This window comes from Dreissena polymorpha, chromosome 3 (genome assembly GCF_020536995.1).
Source record: "Dreissena polymorpha isolate Duluth1 chromosome 3, UMN_Dpol_1.0, whole genome shotgun sequence".
Classification (NCBI taxonomy): Eukaryota; Metazoa; Mollusca; class Bivalvia; order Myida; family Dreissenidae; genus Dreissena; species Dreissena polymorpha.
In genome coordinates, this window is record NC_068357.1 from 2,509,035 (window position 1) to 2,535,445 (window position 26,411).

General features: G+C 35.9%; 1 protein-coding gene across 2 annotated transcripts in view; it reads right to left on the reverse strand.

The window, feature by feature from the left end:
* Positions 1 to 1,847: 1,847 nt before the first annotated feature.
* LOC127872747 (dipeptidyl peptidase 3-like) overlaps positions 1,848 to 26,411 on the reverse strand; it is a 44,508-nt gene continuing 19,944 nt past the window's right edge. For both annotated transcript variants that reach the window (XM_052416121.1, XM_052416122.1), the window contains exons 6-18: positions 19,932 to 20,094; positions 17,939 to 18,087; positions 16,666 to 16,796; positions 13,592 to 13,650; positions 12,667 to 12,861; positions 11,596 to 11,702; positions 10,960 to 11,052; positions 9,853 to 9,915; positions 9,331 to 9,455; positions 8,599 to 8,736; positions 6,134 to 6,296; positions 3,528 to 3,693; positions 1,848 to 2,701 (exon numbers count right to left, since the gene is read on the reverse strand). In XM_052416121.1, the coding sequence (XP_052272081.1) occupies positions 2,565 to 2,701; positions 3,528 to 3,693; positions 6,134 to 6,296; positions 8,599 to 8,736; positions 9,331 to 9,455; positions 9,853 to 9,915; positions 10,960 to 11,052; positions 11,596 to 11,702; positions 12,667 to 12,861; positions 13,592 to 13,650; positions 16,666 to 16,796; positions 17,939 to 18,087; positions 19,932 to 20,094 (1,689 nt within the window). In that variant the 3' untranslated portion in view covers positions 1,848 to 2,564. The remainder of the gene's footprint in view (positions 2,702 to 3,527; positions 3,694 to 6,133; positions 6,297 to 8,598; positions 8,737 to 9,330; positions 9,456 to 9,852; positions 9,916 to 10,959; positions 11,053 to 11,595; positions 11,703 to 12,666; positions 12,862 to 13,591; positions 13,651 to 16,665; positions 16,797 to 17,938; positions 18,088 to 19,931; positions 20,095 to 26,411) is intronic.

Below are 26,411 nucleotides of genomic sequence, written 5' to 3' on the forward strand. Positions count from 1 at the left end.
GTCCTGAAGTAAAAACGCTTTAGCATACTGAGCTATTCCGCCGCGTACACATTGTTGACGTATTTTATACCTTATATAAGCAATCTTCGTAGTTTCACAAAATTTAACGACAAAAACAGAACTCTCCAAATTATTCAATCGTTTCGCGTTGCAACGCTTTATAATTTTTAGGTTTTAAAATCGTCAAAAGATGCATATACTGGCTATATTAGAGCATGGTTAATGTTCAGTATTACTGTTTCCTCACAAATATCATAACTAAAACGAAAACTTACGAATCTGAAACAACTTTTTTCAATTTTGTCAATTTACCAAAGCGTGAAAAGATCCCTTTAAGAAAAGTTGATTTTTCGTTATAATATAATTTATCATTCAAAATGATGTTTTCACTAATTAATATCATAGCCACACGCTAACCACCTGTGCTTTAAGTTAATTAAAACATTTTTAGATAAAAATTCTTAATAAACATGTTATTTATTGCTCTAAACTGTGAATTAAGGAATAAGAATACATTTAATCTTGACTTTAATATGCATTTTGAATATCAAATTTGAGTAAAATTTCATTTTCTGAGTATATATGCATTGTTGAACATTTTTTTCAGCTTATACACAAACTATGTTATTGAAATGAAACAAATGCTTTAATGGTTCATAATTTATATTATCATGATTGGGTCATTGAAGCTCCATTACTACTCAAAATCAACAAAACTTTCGTACAATATTTCGTAAAATAAAGTAAAAAATTAAAAATCAGTGTTCCTTATGGCAATTGCCGAAATTTCAACGCCAGATGTGGTCTGGTATAATAGATTTTTGAAGATACAAAATACTTGTTTTTATTAGTGTTTTGCATATTTAATTCCATTTTAATTTCCCGCAACGCTATCCATTTATACGACACATGAACACTAACATGGTACCGTTTTAGTGTTCGTGTGTCGTATGAATAGATATATTTGCGGGAAATTAAAATGGAATTGTGTCACAAATAAATAAAAACGAGCATTTTGTATCTACAAAAATCTATGTAATCATACCACATCTAGCGTTGAAATTGTGGCTATTGCTTTAAGGAACACTGATTGTTTAGGTATTAACTTTATTTGACGAAATTCTTTACATTTTTGTTGATTTTGAGCATTATAGCTCTTGAGGTTTTAATGTTTTGAACATATAGCCTATGCTGTATCTTTATCTTATAATAAACACTCCAGTCTGCAGGTAGCTCTTTTCTTCTATTTAATATAGCTGAGGGGCGTTTCTATTTGCCTATGATGCCATTTGTATTGATTTTGAATATCTAATGGTGCTTACTGGTTATGCAAGATTTAACCATGTTTGTTTTGGTGAAATCTTTGAATCATCAATGGAAATCACTTGACAGAGAGCCTTGGTAAAAAACAGGATGTTATCATTTCCTGAAATAATCTCAAATAATATTTTTGTATTTGCATATAATACATGATTCAAATGAGGTAAGTTGCATTTTGAAATAAAACATTGATCAAATTATAATTATGAATTACGTTCATTTTTACACTATGACATCAACACTGTTAGTACTTTGTACAACCATATATTTCACACATCGAAGGAAAGGATATTCAAATTAGCATGACAATATGGAATATGCTAACTTTGTATGACTGCATGCATGTTTACTGGTTAATAGATATAATGTGCAAGCACAACTCTGAAGCTTTGATGCGATGCTGTAGGTTATCTTATATTTTAAACCAAGTATATTTGAAAAATATCCAGACATTGATGACAAACATTATTTTTGAAACTACTATGTACCTCTTATAAAACTTTCAAGAACACAATGACAAAAACCAAAACAGTTTATCACTTTATTTTACACATTTGACTCATTTTATGATAATAAATGTGTTACATGGTTCATTTTCGGAAAATAAAGTATTATTATCTGTTTAGTTATTAATATAACTATAATATGCATATCAAACCTGCCCTAATCTATATATCAATATTTTTGACAAACAGAATCAATTAATATGAAAACAATGTACGGCCCATGAAAACAAGACTGTCTATAAACTCATGTCACATCTTTTATTGCATTACTTGCAAAACAAGCCCAGCTCAAGGACTTATTACAGTTTCTAATTGTTTGAAGATGATAAATATGCGTTCTTTTTGGTGAAATATATTTAAACATGAAAGCAATTTCCGCACAAACTCCTTTCAAAAACTTATTTTGATTTCTTATTCAAACACTTTGTCAACCTGGTTTCTATATTCTACATGCACATATGCTTACACATTACTGAGACAGTTCTGATTGCCGTTCTTAAACCTTTACCACTCAGATACTCAATTTGAGTGGTTTGTAGTCCTTTAAACAAAACAATTCAATTAAAGACCTTTCTTACTAGATTAAAGTTTTGAAGGCTTCATATCCAAACTTAAGATACTGATGAGCAGCAAACAGAATAAAACCTGAAAAAAACTGCGAGTTACTCGCAGGCTGTTCTTGTTTTATGTTGTTTGCAAATAGCCATTGTCATTTTGCTTCTGAAAGGGCATCCTGTCCTATTCAAAGTGAGACTTGTCTTTCTTCCACAACTCCTCAAGGATGGGGTCCACTTCAGTGGTTGGGAACCTGTCTACCAATGACTGGATCAGGCCGGCTGGTGTTTGCTCATATGACTTCAACGCTATGCTGCCATCTGCAGACAAAAAATTACTATGTTGAAGTTTATAATTGGTTTTAGAGATTCATTAAAAAATGTGTACAGCTCTGGCTATAAGAAACCGACTAAAATGATTTGAAAGCTTTGAAAGAGGGTCACCCGAAGATCATTCCTGTAAAGAATCACTGGAATCTGTCCAGAGATTAAAGAAGTGAAATCATAAGATCAAGTAAATGCACACATGAGCTCATGCAGGACACATGACAGACATCATGGAATCCTTAAAGCTCCCAATCAGCACTATATGCTCAGGTTGGCTAAAAACAGAACTGTATTAAAGGTTGGCTAAAAACAGAACTGTATTAAAGCTCCCAATCAGCACTATAAGCTCAGGTTAGCTAAAAACAGAACTGTATTAAAGGTTGGCTAAAAACAGAACAGTATTAAAGCTCCCAATCAGCACTATAAGCTCAGGTTAGCTAAAAACAGAACTGTATTAAAGGTTGGCTAAAAACAGAACTGTATTAAAGCTCCCAATCAGCACTTAATGCTTAGGTTGGCTAAAAACAGAACTGTATTAAAGCTCCCAATCAGCACTATGTGCTCAGGTTGGCTAAAAACAGAACTGTATTAAAGCTCCCAGTCAGCACTATATGCTCAGGTTGGCTAAAACAGAACTGTATTAAAGCTCTCAATCAGCACTATGTGCTCAGGTTGGCTAAAACAGAACTGTATTAAAGCTCACAATCAGCACTATAAGCTCAGGTTGGCTAAAACAGAACTGTATTCAAGCTCCCAATCAGCACTATATGCTCAGGTTGGCTAAAAACAGAACTGTATTTGACCCCCAACAAAGTATTACCTTCCTGAAGCACAGTGTTGTGCTGAACAAACATTTTCCTCTGCTGCTTTCGGGCCAGTACGATTTCCCTCAGCGAGAGGAAGTGTGGTTCCCCAGCGTCGTGAACGTCGGAATAGTACTCAAACATCTTCCTGCCTCCAGCAACGTCTGCTGTGGTCTTGTAAACCTGCATCATGATCAATACTATAACTAGCATTAAAGTTACATGTTCATATTTGTTGGGTTTCCATAGTTAGCTGCTAGTTTAAATACTGTCCAGAATGGTTGCAGAGAAATATTTTATATAATCCTTTCCCAATTAGATTGTTGCTTTAAGAAATAAAACATACATTGAATGATGTATCAGAAACTGAAAAGTCAAACAAATTAGCCCATACATGTATTGAAATCATCAGAATTGATTGTAAACCTTAGGAACCATCCAGCAATTTTACTGAATTTAACATCAATAATATAGGGTCCAAATAAATTCTTTGAATAAGCATCTGCGTTAATTGATTGATTCAAAATGACAGCCATATCATCACTGATGATATACACAAAAGAAAAACTAGAACAATAGAAAACCAGAAAAAAAAAACAGACGAGGGCCATAATTGCCCTAAAGCACTCATCTGACATTAAGGTACACAAATTGCCTAAGGTTTGAACATGTGATGTATGTTTTAGAATAAATAAGAGCACCACATAACGGGTGCCACACTCGGCTGTGGGTGCATTTTAGAAGAAATGAAAGCTGGTCAGAATTTTTTGTTTGTTTGTTTTATTTAGAGGTAACATTGACATTGACCTTTGACCTAGTGACCCAAATATGGGTGTGGCGTGTAGAACTCATCAAGGTGAAGCTACATATGAAGTTTCAAAGTTGTAGGTGGAAGCACTTTGATTTTAGAGCCAATGTTCAAAACCTTGACAAAATGTTATGGTTTTAGCACCACGCGGACGGAGGACACGACACGACGAGCTGGCTATGACAATACCTCTGGTTTTCACCGAAAACAGCCGAGCTAAACATTATCTTAATATTGTCAAAACAATTTCTCAGACAAAGTGTCATTAAGGTTAATTTATAAATGTGGCCTCTACAGTGGTAACATATTTTTTTGTATAGATTTTACCTGGTGACAGTTTTTGAGACACATGACCTATATTGAAACTTGGCCAAGATATTTTGACAAAGCTTCATTGAATCATAAATGTGGCCTTTATAAAAGTAAGTGAGTTGACATTAAATTAATCTGGCGACCTAAAACTCCGCCTAGATATAGTCAAGATAATCCTCAAGGTGACCTTAAACTCGGCCTACATATACCGTAGTAAAGATAACCCTTCTGACCAAGCTTCATAAAGATTGCATTATAAATTTGACCTCCAGAGTTGTAACAATGTTATACTCTGATTTGACCTAGTTACCTAGTTTTAAGACACATTTGACCTAGATTTTAACGTTGCTATGCCATGGTCAAGACAAAAATCTGATCAAATTTCATAAATATTAAGTAATAAATGTGGCTTCTTGAGTGAAAACAAGGTTTTATAAGAATTACCTAGTGACAAAGTTGTTGAAAACAAGCCGCACTGATTCAAACTCAGGCATTGTCAAGACAATCTTACACATTTTTATTATCAAGATGGAGTCATAGATGAGGCATTTAGAGTTTTTTTTTTTAAGATTTTGATTGAGATGAAACAGATTCAAACTAAACCTAAATATTGTGACCATAAACATTCCACAAAGTTTTATCATGATTGAATCATAAATATGACCTTGACCAGGTGACCTACATTTCATGCTACATGACCCAGATTCAAACTAGGATTACATATTGTCAAGATAGACATTCTGACCAAGTGTCATCACGATTGAGTAATAAATGTGACATCTAAAATGGTTACTTTTTTTTAAGATTGGAACAGGTAACTCAGTTTAAGACACACCTGACCCAGATTCAAACTCTGACTAGATATTGTCAAGATAAATATTCTAACAAAGGTTTATTAATGTTGAATTATAAATCTGGCTTCTAGATAGGTTACAAATTGTTTCTAATATTTGACTGCATGAAGTTGAGTTTGAAAACAAGTGATTGAAAATTAAACTTGTCATTAACATTATTTAATGTTAGAGTTATAAAGATTTTTGATGCATCTGACTCTAATTCAAACTTGATCTAGGTATTGTCAAGATAAACATAACCACCACGTTTTATAAACACTTGATCTACAAGAGGTTAATAGGCCATACGTTGTTAACAGGAGATCTAAAAACCTGAACTGTTTTGATCAGCTTTTTTGATGTTTCAAGAAACATTTTAGAATTTTTGGCTAGTTTCATGACATTTGTCGCTCCAGAGTTTTCTTTCATCTTATTAAGTCACCTAGTTTTTTACCAAACATGACCCAGTTTCAAACTTGACAATGCACTGCTGACAAAAAAGGTGATCACAAAAGCTCATAACACTTCTAGCATACATGAAAATGTTGTAGTGAGGGAACAAGCTTAACTTTGATGACAGACCACCCACCACACTAAACTGACCACAATAGCTCATCAGATCTCAGACTGACATTATCTAAAAAGTGCATCTTAAAAGAAATACCAGTACCTGTAGTTTTCTAAGGAAGTTTCCAATGGCTGGTTTGCCAACTGGGATGATTTTAGAGCGTTCAAGAGTGATAACAATGTCTGGATTTCCGTCTTCTCCCATAATTTTATCAATCTTCACAAGACCATCGCCTGCCTCCAGCAACACACGGAGAATCACAAACCTGGGGAAGCATGTGAATATATACATGATCTCAAGTGACAATGCATCAAGGGGAAATCGTTTTTATATAATATCAAGTAGAAACGTTTGTTGATCTCTTAATAATTTCACTTGAAATGTAGGAAATGATTATATTTAATATAATATCAAGTAGAAACGTTTATTGTTCTCTTATTAATTTCACTTGAAATGTAGGAAATGATTATATTTTATATGATATCAAGTAGAAACGTTTGTTGTTCTCTTATTAATTTCACTTGAAATGTAGGAAATGATTTTATCAAATGCCATACCCTGTTTCCCATGTAATAAAACCATAACGAATATTTTTATCTTAAACATGTGCAATATACTTTTTAAGTGTTTTCATAAGCTTAGTTTTTATTTGATTGACCAATTGCATTTTTGTTACTTTGCTGAAATGACGTTGCAACGTCAAATGACGTCACGCAATGTAAACAACATTCCGGATTTATCATTATGTCTGCGTAAATATTTATTTAATATGCTCATTTAAAAGCATGTGATAAAAAGATCTGACACTCGTTGTTATTTCATACCATATTTTATTTAACTCGTCATTGACATTCGTTAGTAAGCTCACCAAAGGCTCACTTACTAACAAAATTCCGTAACTCGTTTAATAAAATATGGTAGGATATGACAACTTGTGCCAGATCCTATATATTGAAGATACTGTATTCCAATGTGTATTTGAAATTTTGAGTATACTATGGTGCAGCTGAACAAATAATTCACTTGACATGTGTGCTTTGCAGAAGTGTTTTGTATTCGTATTCTCCATCTGACTTTAAATTGTCTTTAATTAACAACGATTATTGTAACCGATTAAAATTACACTCTTTAGCTGCGGAAATAGGGCCTTATTTTCCACCCTAATAAAATAGCTTCAGATAACACACAAACCTTACCATGTGTGATTGCTGCCATTAATTAAGGAGTATGCATAAGATATCAAGAGGGAATTTATATGTATCTTAAGAGATGGGGAAATACACTCCAGAGCTAAAAATGGGGCCCTACTTTCTGACATGTATGCGTCTTGTCCACTGCATACTTAAACAAGAGCATGCCTCGAAACTTACTTTTAATCTATTTACCAATTAATTAAATCAAATCTTATTATGTTTCAAGAAAGGTCTGCATGGAAGCTGCATCAGCACACCACCTCCATTCAAGCTGAAACCATTTTTCTAATTTAAAAAAATGGCCTTGACCAACTTGTCCCTATTGCAATTCCACCCTAGATGTACATGTAAGCTACCAAAAAACAAAAACAAAACAGCATAATACTTCCATTCACAAATAAGTTATCAAGCAGAAACTCTTTTTCTATTTTTGTGTAACTGTGACCTTGACCCAACTGGCCACACAAGTAATCCATCACTAGATCAGACTGATCACTATTTCAGCCCAGTATCTCAATCAAAATTGAAGTTATTGAGTAGATTTTTTATATCTGAGCCATGCTCTGTAAAAGGGGGGTTTAATGCATATGCGTAAATTGTCATTCCAGATTACCCTATGCAGTCCACACAGGCTAATCAGGGACAACACTTTCCGCTTTTGTAGTATTTTATGTTTCAAGAAGTCTCTTCTTAGCAAAAATCAAGTTAAATGGAAAGTGTCAACCCTAATTAGCCTGTGTGGACTGCACAGGCTAATCTGGGACGACACTTAACGCACATGCATTTAACCCCCTTTTCACAGATCACAGCTCATCTATATTTAGCTTCAAAGACCTTGACTCTGACCATACTGGCCTTAAACCCAATTCTTGGTCAGCATGTCACCTAGAGAGGACTTGTAACATGAAAAGGCTTTTTTGCAGATCAACGCTTACATAAATTTCTTCAGAACAAAAAAAGAGTAAAATATCAGGCATACTTTATTGAACTTTGTCAGTGACTTCACAAAAAGATCATGGAAATATGAATGAAGCTTTAATTGAGTACCTGTAGTTGAAACAGTGAAATAGAGATGATGCTTCTTCACCTTAACCAGAGCATAAAGCCAACGCCAACTCAGACATTGGGGTCATAGGATAGCTGTGACTATTCAATGAATAGTCAAGCCATAAACTACCACCAACCATATGCACAGCAGCTGAGCAGAATGGGAACAGCTGGAGAGATTTGCCTAGTTCAGACATGTAGGCAGGAAGCTGGTTTATGGCCCATTACCCAGACCGACAACAGTCAAAGATGGGATGAAAAACTCCCACCATATACCTTGCATTCATGTGTGCCTGTCTCCACTTCTGTTTCTCTACCACCATTTACCTTGCATTCATGTGTGCCTGTCTCCACTGCTGTTTCTCTGGGGAGTAGAACTCCAGGGCCAGCAGGCCAGCCCGCACCATGTTCAGCCAGTTGACGTACACTATGTCATCTCCATCTTCATCATCGTGACCGAATATCCTGGAATACAGTTACATTATCCTTTTACCGCTCAGAGGTAGATTGGAAATGGCTTTTGCAACCAGCATAAAAGCCAGAACAGCCTGCTAGTAACTGTAAGCTGTTCAGGGTTTATGCTGTTTGCTGCTCATCAGTATTTTGGGTTGGAAATGAAGCCTTTAAAGCTTGAACCTAGTAATAAAGGTCTTTAATTTAAATAGATTTTCTAAAGAACTATAAAAGTTAAAAATGTGCATCTACGCGATAAAGGGTTAATCAGGCCTAGAAGGCTGGAGTTCCCTTTGTTCACAATGTATAATACCATAATATTACTAGGCCATTGAAATTTTATAACATAATTTGTAACTTAAACAATTTTTTTAAAATATACTAAAAAAGAAGAATTATTGGGTTTTATGACTTGGTGATGTTAAAAAAACACACACAAATTATTGGTCTTTTTTGTGACAACGTTGGACAATGGCATATTTTATTATAAATCACATAGACATACCCATAAATTTATGTTAAGGTACAAACAAACAACAATGAAACAGCAGTTTGTAAATGTGGGTACAAACAAACAAATTAAGAACCCTTTGTTAGCCTGCTCACCTCAAAGCATCAGTGGAGAGGCACAGATAGATGCCGACACACTCTGCCCTACACTCCTCATAGGGAGAGGCCAGGGACGTGAACTTGGAGTCCCAAGTCTCCCCGGGATTGTACCAGCTGCTGATCTATAAAGGGGGTTGTAACAGGAATGAGCTGTGCTATGCGTTATGGGAAAACAGGGTTTAATGCATGTGTGTAGTGTTTTACGAGATTATCCTGTGCAGTTCACAAAGGCTTATCATGGACAATACTTTCCGCTTTTATGGTATGAAAGCCAATTTAGGCCAATTTCAGCCTTTTGTGAAAATTTCAGTCAATATCTTAAATTATCAATTGACTTAGTTTGTGGCAAGTTCATTTCAAGTCATTGTGTGTTACATGGTTTTACTGTGATTGAGGATAAACAAATAGTTCTTATTTAAAGCACAAACTATTGATTACCATAAAACATGTGTATATTTTCCTTAAATAGAAGTTAAAAGTTTCCTCAGAAACTTTTGCATAAATAAACCCAGGCCTTACCTTTTCTCCAGTTTCTGCATGCTTTACTGTATCTATGTCGAAGTTGAACTTTCCATTTCCATCCTAAAAGAAAGCAAACACTGTCATATAAACACATGCATTACTAAACAAGATCACCGAATAACGGGTGCCATGCTCGGCTGCATGTGCAGTTTTGAATAGATGAAAGCTTTTCAGATTATTTTTTTTTTTTAGGTCAGTGACCTTGACCTTTGACATAGTGACCCAATAATGGGTGTGGCATGTACAACTCATCAAGATGCAGCTACATATGAAGTTTTAAAGTTGTATGTTGAAGTACTTTGATTTTAGAGCCAATGTTCAAAACCTTGACAAAATGTTAAGGTTTTAGCACGACACCGACGGCAGACATGACTACGGACATGACACGACGGACATGGCTTTGATAATACCTCGGGTTTTCTCCAAAAACAGCTGAGCTAAAAAATATTGTTGTCAGGAGTCTTTATCTTGAAAGAAAATTATAAGAAAGAAGTGGTATGCTTGAAGCAATGGTATGTTAATTAATTTTAACATGTGTCCTCACTTTGTAAGATTTGTGTCGTATCACATAATATAAACACAAACAATATTTTTCTTTGTCATAATACTGAAAATAAATAAATAAAGCAAAATTGTTCATATATGCTGCGATCATTTCTTAATTTTGTTAAAAACATAAATCAAGACAGCAAAGATGGCCCAAGATTGCTCATCTGTGTAATGGGGTGTGGCTGGTTTTGACTCTAGAGGTCTGACTTGAGCAATCTTAATACAAAGGACCACACTGTGTATACGCCAATATAGAATATTGCAACCCCACCCTAAAGGCAGGGCCAGTTGTGACCCCAAGGACATGATTTGAACACACTTAGCAGTGGACTGCTTTTTCATGTCACATATATGTTTTGCTCAGGTGAGCTAAAAACTGTGCTCATTAATCTCTTCTTGGTATTTATCAGAATTTGCATACCTAATTTTCAGGTATGGTTATGAACCCAATAGTGATCAGCAAAACAAAAGACCTTAGTGTACATACTATAGTTTTTAGTGCACTCGTCAACAGCTGACAAAACGACACATGATGTCAGGCAGGGAGTTACTCACCATTATGAAGAGTTTCCCACTGCCATGACCTAGCAGCTCATGCAGGCCAACCTGTACTTCAAAAGACGCCACCTTCAGTTTTGTGTACAACTCCTGAAATATGGGCCAGAATAGACAAGATCATTATACCCTTCGGTTATAAAATAATGAAAACTCCCCCTTTATATATTGTAATTTAGTGAATAAAATACACATTAGATATCGGGAATAAATATGGTATTCTTTTGAAATAAGTGAAAGATGAGGCTATATTTGTATAATGTGAAAGTGCAAGTTTTTTATCGTTAATTTTTAAAAGACATTTTCAATGGAGTGCTGTTTCAGATCTCAAGCTTAATACCAGCAATTGTTTTTGTGCGAAAACTAGAGCCTCTAAGTATATACCACTTTATTAAAGTTTCAATACTCATGAACATGTATTACACACTTAAATAAAATACTAAATATAAAATTTGAGAGGTTATTGTTACTTTTCAACAAAAAAGGTTTTGAACACATGATTGAATTGACAATCAGTACAAATCACACAAAAGAAGCAGATCATGCTCACAATTTTCTCACAAAATCATGTTAGTAAGAAGAAAGCATATAGTTACTGGCCAAGACTAAATGCCAGTGACTGGGTAATTTACCTACCTTGTCACTGTCAGCCAGAAAAGTGATCTTCGTGTCCTTGTAGCCAGCCGTGAGAACGTTACCAAGGGAGACATTCTTGAAGCCTTCATTTTGACGGATATCATCATCTGAAACGTTCAACATGTACCAGCTCAACATCAAGTATCTGACTTATTACACAACATTGACATCAATTGAAAATTCATGTTGTTTAGTTTTGTGTTGTTTTTTTAATGTAGTTTTGTTTTGTTCAGAAACAATACAATATACTGAACCCAATTCCATCTTGATCTTAAAAAACCCTATGATTTTGAACACAGGTATGACAAAAACAGACACTATGATATGGAACATTTACATGATAACAACTGAAAATATTATTTGGAACATGTGCATGGCAAAAACAGACAATGTGAGTTGGAACATGTCTATGGCAAAAACAGACAATATGATTTGGAACATGTGTTAGCAAATACTGAATATTCATACACTTGGAGTTGCTGATGTTTAAAGCTTCAAAGATTGCATGAGTTTTTCACACATGCACAAAATATAAAGATTATTTACTTAGATTTTCAAAAAAATGCTTGCCAAGAATCCAGAAGTTCGAAATGAAAATTAACTAAGCCATTGTTTTGGGAAAACTGGGCATAATGCATTTTGGTAAAGTGTTCTCCCATATTAGCCTGTGCAGTCCACAGAGGCTTATCATGGATGACACTTAATGCTTTTATGGAATTTTTGTTCAAACAGGCTCTTCTTAAAGAAATCCAGTCTAGGTGGAAAGTGTCATCCCAGATAAGCCTGTTCAGCCTGCCCAAGCTAATCCGGGACACCACTTTACTCACATGCAATAGCAGGGGTGTGATCTAAGAACCTCCTCAGGAGAGGAAAATGCCCTACATGCCAAACATGTATCAATAAAACTCTTCATTTGTACATAGATCCATCAAAGTTTATAACTATTTGTAAAATAAGTTTGTTATTGAAAGGGAGGAAATCAGCTGAAAGTCACACCCTCTCAAATAAGCCCTGTTTTCTCAGAGCAAAGCTCAGATTCTCTACAAATACCAACCAAAACTCCATGCTTACAATTTGGAATGTTGATCCCTGCAGGAATTCCCGACGACCCAAATGTGAGGACATCAAGGGAGGTGAAATCAGGTCGCAGGAACTTGTCTTTCTCATAAGCAGCGGGCCAGGGAAGTAACGCCAGCAGGTGCTCCGCGTTGTCTACCAGGTCTCCAAACTTGGCACTCATCTCCTTGTTAACCACGGCAACAAAGCCTGGAGGCATTAGACAAAATAGGCATTTAGTTTTAAACCTTTTCATTTAAGCTCGATTGCATCTTTTAATAAGCCTAAGACTTATTGAAAAGCTCTTGAATCCATTTTCTCACTAGAACTTTGTATCTTGAGGGTTATCTAAAGAACACAGTAAGGATCGAAGCTGTGTCCTCCCCGTTGCTAGGTGGACATCATACTCACTACCGCACAGCGATCTTCTAGGATAGGCATTGAACATATCCTTGATGTAAGCTATATCAATTTTGTTCTCTTACGTAAATATGGTCTTTAAAAATACTTCCATTCACAATCAGAGTTACGTGCAGAGTTACTCTCCATACAGTGTATCGTGAACCATGTTGTTACAAAAATAATGTGTTAACCCTTTGCATGCTGGGAAATTTGTCGTCTGCTAATATGTCGTCTGCTGAATTCCTAAAATTAGCATTTTCTTTGATTTTTTTCAAAGAATACTATCAGAATAGCAAATAGTTTGGATCCAAACTGTTTGCAAAGGCTTTCAAAATTCGGTTCCAGCACTGAAAGAGTTAAGCAGCTCTTAGCAAAGTTAAAAAGAACATATTTTCACTTTTCATTAGCCTTAAGCTTTAATTTCACTATTAAATGAATTTATGATTTTGATTCAAACCACATCACAAGGTTTCATTTTTAGATTTCAAATCCATACCCATCAAAACCTACTCTTCCTCAAGTTTATACCATGTCTTACCTTCGAATTCTCCCCTCACTCCAGATGGGTCCCTATAGGACTCGATGAATCCTATGTATCTGAAATCCATGGGAAAAAAACACTTAGATCATTGCAAATTTTGTTGAAAATGCAATCATAACTCAGAACTAAGTGGATCACTGAGCATGAACATTGCAATATATCATGGTGATTAGGTATATAAAGTTTCATGAGTACTTCAACATAACCAAGTCTCAAACTTTATTGGTTTCTCCAAACCAGAATTCCTTGTTGTGGGATGTGCTGTTGGGGTTGCATAGTTTGAGTATAATAGGGGCAAGTATGTCTATAATTAACAAGCTCTTCTTTCATGCAAACTAACACTTTCCTTAAAGTTTATAATTATTGCCTATACAATTCTCACCTTATTGTCTAAGAGAGACTGACACAAGCCCTCTTTTAGCATAGCCAGAATATTACAGTCAAAAACAGATGCCGCCTTGCTTAATTTCCACCCTACACACTGACTTTCAACACATTTAGCCATTTTCTTGCAATATGCTCACACAGTTTAACAAGTGACACAATTTATTACTACATTTCAACTTATACACTAAACAACGTGATGTTTTCGATAAACACTGACCCACCCCGGTGGAAGCCTTATCAGAATTGATACATTAGCCCATTTTAAAAAGCAGGAGTCCAAAATTAGGAATCATTATTGACGTTAGACAAAACACGTCATTTTGGTTTAATAAAAAATTTGGTCCTTCTGCATATCTCACTTCAAAAGTATGTTAATATTAAGGTCAAAATGAGGTCATGAGATGTGGATGAGTACATAGTGTTAAGGGAAATCATCTAGGCATTATTGATGTTAGAAAAATCACATGATTATGGGTTTACCAAGAGGTAAGACCTTCTGAATCTGTCCAAAAGAAGCTCAATGTCAAGGTCAAAATAATGTCAGGCATTGTGGGTGTGTTGATAGTGTTCATAGAAATCATCCATGCAAGCATCACAGCTTTGAAGGAAGCAGTAGTGATTTCAAACAAAACATGTCATTTAAGTTTATTTCAATGGGACATTCTGAAATAGTATAAGTAAACAAGAAGTGTGTTTGTCAGAAACACAATGCCTCCTACTGCACAGCTTTGAAGCCATATATTTGACCTTTGACCTTGAAGCATGACCTTGACCTTTCACTACTCAAAATGTGCAGCTCCATGAGATACACATGCATGCCAAATATCAAGTTGCTTTCTTTAACATTGCAAAAGTTATGGGCAATGTTAAAGTTTTCGGACGGACAGTTCAAAAACTATATGCAGTCTTTCGGGGGCATAAATAGTAGGTCAATGTCATACTTATAACGAAGTGATGTGGGAGTATTGATACTGAGAGTGTTCGTAGAAAACATCCATGCATGAAGATTAGACTCTCTGTAAACCGGACGGTCTGGGGACCGGCCTGATCGTCTGGTTTTCAGAGAGTTCCGGATTACCAAGAGTAGACATATTACCGAAATTTACATTGTGTACAAAATCATATAAGAATAAAACAAACCATATACATTAACATGTATCACGTGATAACTGTACTCATGTGATGTTTATGTTTAAAGTAATCTTCAAAAAATGTGTATTTTTTCGATTTACAGCAAAAAACATTCCATACCGACTTGTTTTGATTAATCCCAAAGTAAGCGTGGTGCTTTATACATGTACGTACATGTACATGCTTACGTGATATTTGTCATATAGGCGAGTGAGTCGTGTTTGAGTTCGCTATAAATAGCACTGAATTAATTGAGGTTTATTTGTTACAAATAGGAAGCGTCAAACGTCATAGACAATTTTGACGAATTACGACACAAAAACGATTGTTGTGGACACATGATTTATTATTCAAGGCATAACACATTTCACAAAACATACACACACACACAAATCTCAACAAGTCTTGTCAAAACCATTTAAGCGCTTAAAAATGGTTATAAAATCTTTTCAACTACCCGAGAAGATCACAAGAAAGTGATCGTCGCAAATGCATGCATTAATTTTGTAATTAAACTGTTTATCATAAACTTAATAAAGCGATCATGTCAATCACTTTTTGGTGTTAACGCACGTCTATAATAGACATTCACAGTTTTTTTTACATTCTTTAATCGGACAATAGTGCGGTAACGACTTGACACCTTTATAGTATGTTTAATCCGATAATCGATAAATGCGCGAGCTGAATGTGTGACACCGCACGCGCCGTGCTGAATAGGTATTGTAATTTACAGGCCTCGGGAATCTTGAGAATTTGGACCGTCCGATGTATTCAATGTATTTTACGTTAAAAATGACGAAATTCAAGGAGATATCCGTTCGGTTTCCGGTTTTGAGACAGTTCGGTTTATTCAAAAAAATTTAACAAAGAAATAGAAGACGAAAATATGGGACTGGCCCGACCGTTCGGAATCGGGAGATTTCTGGTATTAGAAGAATCCGGTATTGGCAGAGTCTACTGTATCATATCTATGTGGAAAGAGTTTATTGATTTTATACAAAACTTGCAATTTAAGGATTATCTCGTTCAGATGGACAGACAGAAGAATGAATGAACAGGCCTGTCGCTAAATGCCACTTAGCATCAGTAGATGCAGGGGAAATAAAAGGGTTGACAAAGAGCAGATAATGCATTGAAATATTATGGAATTATTTATACAAACATTAAGTCATGCAACATTTTAAATATTTTTAACAAAGATTGCTTTTTATACTGACTTGGATTATATGGCTATTATTGATGACAAATGTAGGGAAACAAACGTCATTATGTCATATTGCCCAGTGAGCATATGTCTGTGAAACTGTCCGCCAGACTACAATTTGACGGGCTGGCATATGTTAGTAAGGCAAAAAAATAAGATAAATTATGACAGAAATCACCCTGGCCTTTCAATTTTTACTTCAAAAATTCAAGAAAATTTCAAAGTGATTGCACAAACACTTCTCAAGTTGTAATATGTACATGTTGCCAACAGAAACAATATGTTGCTTCAACAATGCCTGACCATAAAGTTAATTAAATGTATTATGACTGAATATATCCCTTACGTCTCCACGACTGGTCCCTTGTTTCTGATCCAGAATCTCGAGCCATTCTTGTGCGCAGGGATGGAACCTGAGGTGAAGCTGACAATGTACTCATCCAGCATCTGCGCTTCAGTTTCATTGGCCACGCTTGCCTTCAAAGTCACAAGTTGGCACATGTTTTTTAATGGAAAATAATGAGCTTAACACATGCATTAAGTGATCTGCAAGATTAGCCTGCTTATAAGAGACACAATTTTACATTCTTGCATTTAGCATACTTTTTCCCTGTCACACCATATATATATATATATATATATATATATATATATATATATGTTCATCCAGGCACATCCAGAGAACAATCTTACTAAAGTGCTAAAAAACCAAGTTGAGCATAATCTTTAAACTCATCTAAAACTTTGAGTCAAAATACTAACTAACATATGTTCAAGTTACCATGCTCTTGTACTGACACTTATTTTACCAATTAATTTACTTGAATTTTATTCACATTGAAAGCAAGATCTGTTTATAAGCTACCCCCACACACAAACACAGCACGATAAAGAGCAGAAACCACTTTCCTGTTTTAAGTAACAATGACCTTAAACAAACTTTCCAATAATACAATACAATCCTAGGTCTGCATGTAAGCTACCAATAAACAGCAGAATACATCCATTCTTAATAAAGATAAAAAAGTGGAAAGAGTCTTTCAATTTTAAGTTACAATGACCATGAGCTCACTTGCCCCAAATGCAATTCCTAACCTATAACCTACATATAAATTTTCAGCACAATGCCTCCATCCTTACTGAAGTTATTGAAATGTTTATCTTTATTTTACCTACTATGACCTTGGCCCAACTGGTTTTAAATGCAGGCCCATGCTAGATCTGGAGATCACAAGAGTTGCACAGAAAATTGTACATGAATTTGAAGTAAAACAGAACAATAAGGGACAATTGAGCTAAATGGCAGGTCAGATTTATGTACCTTTGTCGGTGAACATGCATAATGATCTTGAAGTTATTTGTGAAGTTTCAAATTAATGCCTGCAGAAGAAACAGTGCTATGGAGATATTGCAGATTTACCTTTACCAGAGCATTATGCAAACGCCAATCGCCACACCATTTAGGTGTGTAGAATAGCTTAGACTATTTGTTTGAATTATGGTGATAAAAATGGCTTCAGTAAAGATTGTCATCCTGGCAGAAGCTTAAATCTTCTTAATATCTTTTCACAGCTAAACAGATTTAAGCCAAAATGATGACCTGCACAATTCAATATTACCTTAGCCTTCTCCAGGTTTTGACACATAAGAGCCATGAGTTTTGAGTAGTCCCCCCTGGTTACGTGGAATGTAACGGGGCCTGAACCATCTTTGGGTGTAAACTGATGAGTACCAAGCAATCCAGCCGCACAACCTGCAACCTCCCCATCTGGAAATTAAACAAGAGGGCCAGGATGGCCTTGATTGCTCACCTGTACCATGATGCCTAGACAGTTTTGTTCCCAAGGGTATGATATGAACAATCTTTGTAGACGACTACTATATGATGTTGAATGCCAAATATTGAATACCTTACCCTTGGGGTTTAAGCATACATGCCATAAATTTTCAGACCAATTCCGGGACATTGAGCTCAACTTTCCGGGACTTTTGCCGATTTTCCGGGACATGTATACATATAGCGATATCTATAGACATATATGCACTTTTGGTACGATTTTTTTTTCACATCGTAAATTGCTAAGTTCGAACGCTTATCCGAAATACACTAGATCTATTAACGTCAAATTAAACATTACTACTTCCGTCACTAGATACAAGCCACGTGTTTTTGTGTTACTAAAGAGCACCAAATTGCTATTGTGTACATGTCACGACATCTGCATTAAACGCGTGTGCGTATCCACGGCCGCATACAAACTTCGTAGCGCATTTGTTACTGTTAAAAGATGTGATGAAATAACTTCCAATCGGGGCGTTTTTTTCCCCCAGTGAACACGCGTAAATCGCCTGACATGATGTTCATGTTTTTATACAACACAAAATACACCCACACTTTCCATGCGATGTTCTACATGTCTGCATAATTTTCGCGCGCTTTTTATTGAGACAAAGGATAAAGCACTGTTTATTTGACGCTAGTATTTGTTAATGGTGCGTAAGCATTAAAATTTGGAAGCTTGTTTCGGGTTACAAATTGAAAAATGCTCATTTGAGAATCGAACGAAACATTTACAGTTGTGCGTAATTAATTCAACAAACTGCCATAAAATCACAAAAGTATGAAAATTACGTCACTCGTCGTCTGCATGATCTTACTGCAAGTTCTGCTTACGAGACTCTCATTCAAAGCGTGCGCCAACAAACTACCATAAAATCAGTATACATGTATTCAAGCCAATTAATAACCACATTAAACAATGCCGCCTTTTCAGTTTGAGTGTGAACTTGAGACAATCGATATGATAAGAGGACCCCGGTTAATTGATCGATTTTGACACTTGGTGTAGTCACCTATATGGGTAGGAGACGCTGTGGATTAGTGGGGACACAGATTCGAAGTGCAGTTAAGCCTAAGATAAGGTACATGTATATATGGATTTTGTAAAATCCAGGACATTTGACAGATTTCCGGGACTGCGGGACACGTTCTTCATTTCTGGGACAATCCGGGACATATGGCATGTATGGTTTCAGAGAATTTTCAATTTGTTTACCCATAAGTCTAAATAAATCATGTGACCCCTGCGTCTCAACTTTAAGCAATATTGAATGATGAAAATAGCACAGCCAATATGAATACATTTTAATCATAATAAACTTACCCCAAACTAAATAATTTATAAGTACAAGAGCAACGCATAACAGGTGCCATGCTCGGCAACAGGTGCAGTTTTTAATAAATGAAAGCTTGTCAGATTATTTTTTATATTTTTTTTAAGAGGTCACAGTGACCTTGACCTTTGACCTAGTGACCCCAAAATGGGTGTGGCATGTAGAACTCACCAAGATGCATCTACATATGAAGTTTCAAAGTTGTAGGTGGAAGCACTTTGATTTAAGAGCCAATGTTAAGGTTTTAGCATGATGCGGACGTCAGACTGCGGACGACACGACGAGCTGGCTATGACAATACCTCTCCAAAAACGCTGAGCTAAAAATTTATAGCATTTAAAATAGGTCTTTTGAGAAGCACCCAATAAATCCTCATAAAACTTTACAACCCAAATGCATCTTCAAATGTTCAACAGTTGCACAATGACAATAGCTTACTGGAGGTTTCTGAAGACGCAAGACGAACTTCATACTCCACGGGGCCTCCTGTTTTCTTGAACAGCCGAGTGTTGTATGGACTCAAGTCTTTTGCTGTCATAAACTCACTAGCAATCTCTGCATCATGGACATTGCAATTACTGGAGAAGTAGGTCGTAGTTCCCTACAGTATGAAAATTACCAGAAATAGAAATTATGTTCATGAGCCCGGGACAAGTAGATTTCCAGCTGGGCATATCAAAAGTTGAAAGTTCGGCCGTGCACCAAGCCTTAAAGGAAATGCATAAAACACTTTCCTGCAGTTTATCAGTGAATTTATTACCTCTACTCTTCTGATAGAAAATTGCCATAGCATTTAAAATAATAAGTAATACCGTAATTACTTGTAAGTTTTTGGACGCCCTCTTTTTTAGCAAAAATAATTATTTTTTGTGACCTATATTTTCGGACAAACGGGTTTTCGTCCATAATTAATGACTCTTAATTTTTTAACAGTATACTTTACCATGCTTTTCTACAGACTTCAGCCCTGTTTTCGCGTATCTTGTGACACTTTGATTATGGATTTTACAACGGGATTAAGGTCATAAAACCTTGCAGATTCATGCCTGGGGGCAATGGACCATTACATTCGCGTAATTGGGTAAACAACTGGTAAAAAGAAATGGATTCACCCAACAGCATTTGAAACAGTGTCGTCCTATTAAGGAAGCAGAATGTTTTCTGTTTTAACTTTTTTGTTCTATATCATTTCAGGCAAGAGTTAGCAAAGCTGTGAAGTTGTATTATTTTGTTAAGCAGAAAAAGAAGAGTTAATCACAAGATAATAACATGTATTGTACATTTATTGCATTTATTTCAATATATTTAAAATTTTCGGAAACGTTAATTTTGTCTCTAAATTTTTGAATATTTTTTGTATGTAAATTTTTAAACACAAAAAAATACATATTTTAAGTGTCCGAAAAAAGAGTAATTGCAGTACACAGATACATACTGGTATATTCTTTAAGTAGTAGGCCATTAGTACATCAACAAGAGGGCCATGATGGCCCTGTATCGCTCCACTGTTTTTTATGCGAAAAAAGCGTGCAAAGCCCATTGGTTGAAATGTACTCAAGCATGTGACTTTCTCTTTCTATCCCTCGTCCCACTGGGCACTTAAAATTGGAAGGGTGAGCATTTTTATATATGGAAATTTATAACAAATACAATAGTAGCATCTTTCTTTGTAAACAATCATCTCAGAATATAATTAACAACCAACACATCCCTAAGACCAACAGGCCTGAGAATATTATGATAATCTACAGATTATTTCTTTATATTTATAAATGTATTAAATTAAGTAATACATTTGACTTTTAAGATCAATTCATAACTTATATTAAGAAAAAGAAAATAAATAGTTGTGCATCTGCTTACATGTATTGATATATTTTTTATTGATAAACATTTTCCATGCTTTAAAAAGTAAAGATAATGTTTTCAAACGGACACAAAAAGACTTGATTTCCATGCGTGCATGTAGGTTTGTTGTTGTTGTTGTGACCTTGGAACTAATTATGTAAACAACGTCTTTAGACTGGTCCGCGCATATGCAGAAATGTTTTCGATTGTGCTTTTGAACTGATGGGTTATCATATTAACGGCAAAAAAAGCTTATCAATTTAATTTCTTTGTAGATATGGGATGATTATGTACCAAATGCCATTCTCGACCTTCCAATAGACCATAACTCCTTTTGAAGAGTTTGTTTTCGTTTTGAAAACAGAGCTTCCGGTTTCAAAAAGGAGATTGCTCTTGATGAGCATCTCCTTTTATCACAATGATTTCTTCCCCATCCAGCCAATTTATAAATAGTACTTTACAATATTATTACTCGTCTGCAATCTCTTTTCAATTTGGGGCAGTCCAAAATGTGTCGTTTGGTAAAGGGTTAACATTTATGGATAGTTAAATTGTTGGTCTACCTTTTACGCTCGTCATGTATGCATTTATCTCTTATAATTAACAAGAGGGCCAAGATGGCCCTAGTTCACTCACCTGAGAGGAGTCGGTTCATTCAATCTTTACCTAATGTCAAACATGACCTAGATATTGACCAGACATACATCCTGGTCAAGTTTCATCATTATTGAACCAAAACTCTAAGATTTGAAATGGTGACCTATATTTTGAGTTGACCCCCCAAACATCAAACTTGGCTTACAAGGATTTTGTATAATATAATGAAAATTTTGACAATCTAAGGGCAATAATTATGGCATTAATTATGTGATTTTGCTCATCATCAAACTTGACTGAGATCTTTCAACAACTTTGATAAAGAATGCTTGTGAAATCTGAGTATGTTTACAAACCAAATGCGGACGGACGGACAGCAGACAAAGACCAATCCAAAAACCTCACCTGAGCAATCAGGTGAGCTAAAGTGTGTTTCACTGATCTGAGCCATTTTCCAACTTGTCCAAGAAATCAATAAAACCAATGTATTGACTAAATTTCACCGTGATTAGGTAAAAAATGTGACTTCTATAGTGTTCGATCACAAGGTTTTGTCTCTATATAGTCACATAAGGAAAACTGCCCCACCCCCCTGGCAGCCATGTTTATTGACCCATCTGACTAATCTGAGATATATATAAAACAAATCTATTCACCAAGTTTCATGATGATTGGGCAAAAAATGTGACTTCTAGAGTGTTAACAAGCCTTTTTTTACTATATAAATATAAGAAAACTGCCTCTCCCCCCCCGGCAGCCATGTTATTCAACTGACCGGAACCAGTTTCCAACTCAACTCTCGTATCAAGGAAACAAATTTTCTCACCAAATTTCATGAAAATTGGGCAAAAAATGTGACTTCTAGAGTGTTCACGTGTTTTCACTATATACACATAGAGAAAAATGCCCCGCCCACTGGCGGCCATGTTTTTTCACCGATCTGGACCAATTTTTAACTCGTACGACATATCAATAAAACCAATGTTTTGATTAACTTTAATGATGATTGGGCAAAAATTGTGACTTCTAGAGTGTTTACAAGGTTTCTCTATGCCATATAAGGAAAACTGCCCCGCCCACTGGCGGCAATGTTTTTCAATGGACCGGAACCACTTTTGAACTCAACCAACATATCATGAACACAGACATATAGACAAAGTTACATGAAGATTGGGCATTAAATGTGACTTCTACACTGTTACAAGGCTTTTTTTTTACCTAGTGACCTAGTTTTTGACCAAACATGACCCAGTTTCAAACTCCATCGAGATTTAAATGGGACAAATCTTCTGACCAAGTTTCATGAAGATCAGACAATAAATGTGGCTCTAGAGTGTTTACGAACAAATGTGGACGGACAGACGACAGACAAAGACCAGTCACAAAAGCTCACCTGAGTAATCAGGTGAGCTAATAACAAGAGCTGTCACCATAGGATGACATATGCCATCTATAAACGCTTTGATAGAAGTTATAGCATTTTTCGAAACCTAAACGCAGATTTCGAAACCTAAACGCAGACCCTTAGTTCAAGATCAAGGTCACAGGGGTCAAAATTTGTGTGCTATGGAAAGGCCTTGTCCATATAAACATGCATACCAAATATGAAGGTTATATCTCAAGGGACATAGAAGTTATTAGCATTTTTCAAAACCTAAACGCAGATTTCGAAACCTAAACAGTTTACACAGACCCTAACTTCAAGGTAAAGGTCACAGGGGTAAACAAGAGCTGTCACCATAGGATGACTTATGCCCCTTATAAACGCTTGATAAAAGTTATGAGCTTTTTTCGAAACCTAAACACAGATTTCGAAACCTAAACGCAGACCGTAAGTTCAAGGTCAAGGTCACAGGGGTCAAAATTTGTGTGCGTATAGAAAGGCCTTGTCCGTATACACATGCATACCAAATATGAAGGTTATTTCTCAAGGGGCATAGAAGTTATGAACATTTTTCGAAACCTAAACACAGATTTCGAAACCTAAACGCGGACCCTAAGTTCAAGGTCAAGGTCACAGGGGTAAAAACTTTTGTGCGTATGGAAAGGCCTTGTCCATATACACATGCATACCAAATATGAAGGTTATATCTCAAGTGACATAGAAGCCATGAGCATTTTTCAAAACCTAAACGCAGATTTCGAAACCTAAACGCAGACCCTTAGTTCAAGGTAAAGGTCACAGGGGTAAAAATTTGTGTGAGTATGGAAAGGCCTTGTCCATATACACATGCATACCAAATATGAAGGTTATATCTCAAGGGACATAGAAGTAATGAGCATTTTTCAAACCTAAACGTAGATTTCGTAACCTAAACGCGGACCCTAAGTTCAAGGTCAAGGTCACAGGGGTAACATTTGTTGTGCGTATGGAAAGGCCTTGTCCATATACACATGCATACCAAATATGAAGGTTATATCTCAAGGGACAAAGAAGTTATGAGCATTTTTCAAAACCTAAACGCAGATTTCGAAACCTAAAAGCGGACCCTAAGTTCACGGTCAAGGTCACAGGGGTAAAAAAATGTGTGCGTATGGAAAGGCCTTGTCCATATACACATGCATACCAAATATGAAGGTTATATCTCAAGGGACATAGAAGTTATGAGCATTTTTCGAAACCTAAACGCAGATTTTGAAACCTTAACGCGGGCCCTAAGTTCAAGGTCAAGGTCACAGGGCTAAAAAAATGCCTGCGTAAGTAAAGGCCTTGTCCATATACACATGCATACCAAATATGAAGGTTATATCTCAAGGGACATAGAAGTTATGAGCATTTTTGGAAACCTAAATGCAAAGTGTGACGGAAAGATGGACAGACGGACAGACGGACGGACAGACAGACGGACCGACGGACAGTCTGATCACTATATGCCCCCTTTTCTTTGAAAGGGGGCATAAAAACATCCAACCTCGAATAACAATTAACACATAAATGAAACACAACTACACTGTATTATTATGAAAACATTAATAATCAAAGGGGAGTAGCTACTGTATTCTTAAATGCAATATTTAGAAGAGTTGTCTCACATGTTACATGACCTTTATTCATGATTGTTTGTAAGCCTTTTTACTATATAAATATCAGGAAAACTGCCACGTCCCCCTGGCAACCATGTTTTTCAACAGACCAGAACCATTTTCAAACTTAACTCACGTATCTAGGAAACAAAAGTTCTGACAAAATTTCATGAAAATTGGGCCAAAAATGTGACTTCTAGAGTGTTGACATGTTTTCACTATATACATATAGAGAAAAATGCCCCGCCCACTGGCGGCCATGTTTTTTCACTGATCTGGACCATTTTCGAACTCGTCCGAGAAATCATTAAAACCAATGTTTTGACCAACTTTCATGATGATTGGGCCGAAATTGTGACTTCCAGAGTGTTTACAGGGTTTCTCTATAGCCAAATAAGGAAAACTGCCCCGCCCACTGGCGGCCATGTTTTTCAACGTACCTGAACCACTTTTGTACTCAACCAACATATCATTAAGACAAACATTTTGACAAAGTTACATGAAGATTGGGCATGAAATGTGACTTCTACAGTGTTTTTTCTTTTTTTTGACCTAGTGACCTAGTTTTTGACCTGGCACGACCCAGTTTGGAACTCGACCGAGATTTTATTGGGACAAAGCTTCTGACCAAGTTTCATGAAGATCGGACAATAAATGTGGCCTCTAGAGTGTTTATGAACAGATGTTAACAGACAGACGGACGACGGACAAAAACCGGTCACAAAAGCTCACCTGAGCAATCAGGTGAGCTAAAAAGTTATTCCAAGTGTATTTTGATAAACTTTTAGTTTGAGAAGAAAATAGTTTATTCATCCCATAATGAATAAATAGCAAAAACGCATAAACATGCAAGGTTCAATGACTTCCTGTAGTCATGTTTTTTGACGAATCAAATTTTCTTGAACAACTTTTTAATGGTAGCCTTCAAGGGATAAATTTGGCCCCAGGGGTATAATTTGAACAAACTTGGTAGAGAACTATAAGATGTCGCTACATACTGAATTTGGTAGCCCTAGGCCCAATGGTTATGGACAGGAAGAATTTTAAAGTTTGCACAAAAGAGGCTTTATATAAGCATATGTTCAGTTTTGTGACCCCCGGGGCAGGGTCAAATTTGAGCCAAGTGGAATAATTTGAACAAATTTGGTAGAGGACTATTAGATGTCACTACATACAAATTTTAGTAGCCCTAGGCTCTATAATTATGAACAGAAGATTTTAAAGTTTGCACAAAATAGGCCTTATTTAAGCATATGTTCATTTTTGTGACCCCCGGGGCAGGGTCAAATTTGACCCCAGGGGCATAATTTGAAAAAACTTGGTAGAGAACTTTAAGATTTTAATACATACCAAATTTGGTAGAAATAGGCCGAATGGTTATGGACGAGAAAATTTTTAAAGTTTGCATAAAATAGGCCCAATATATGCATATGTTCAATTTTGTGACCC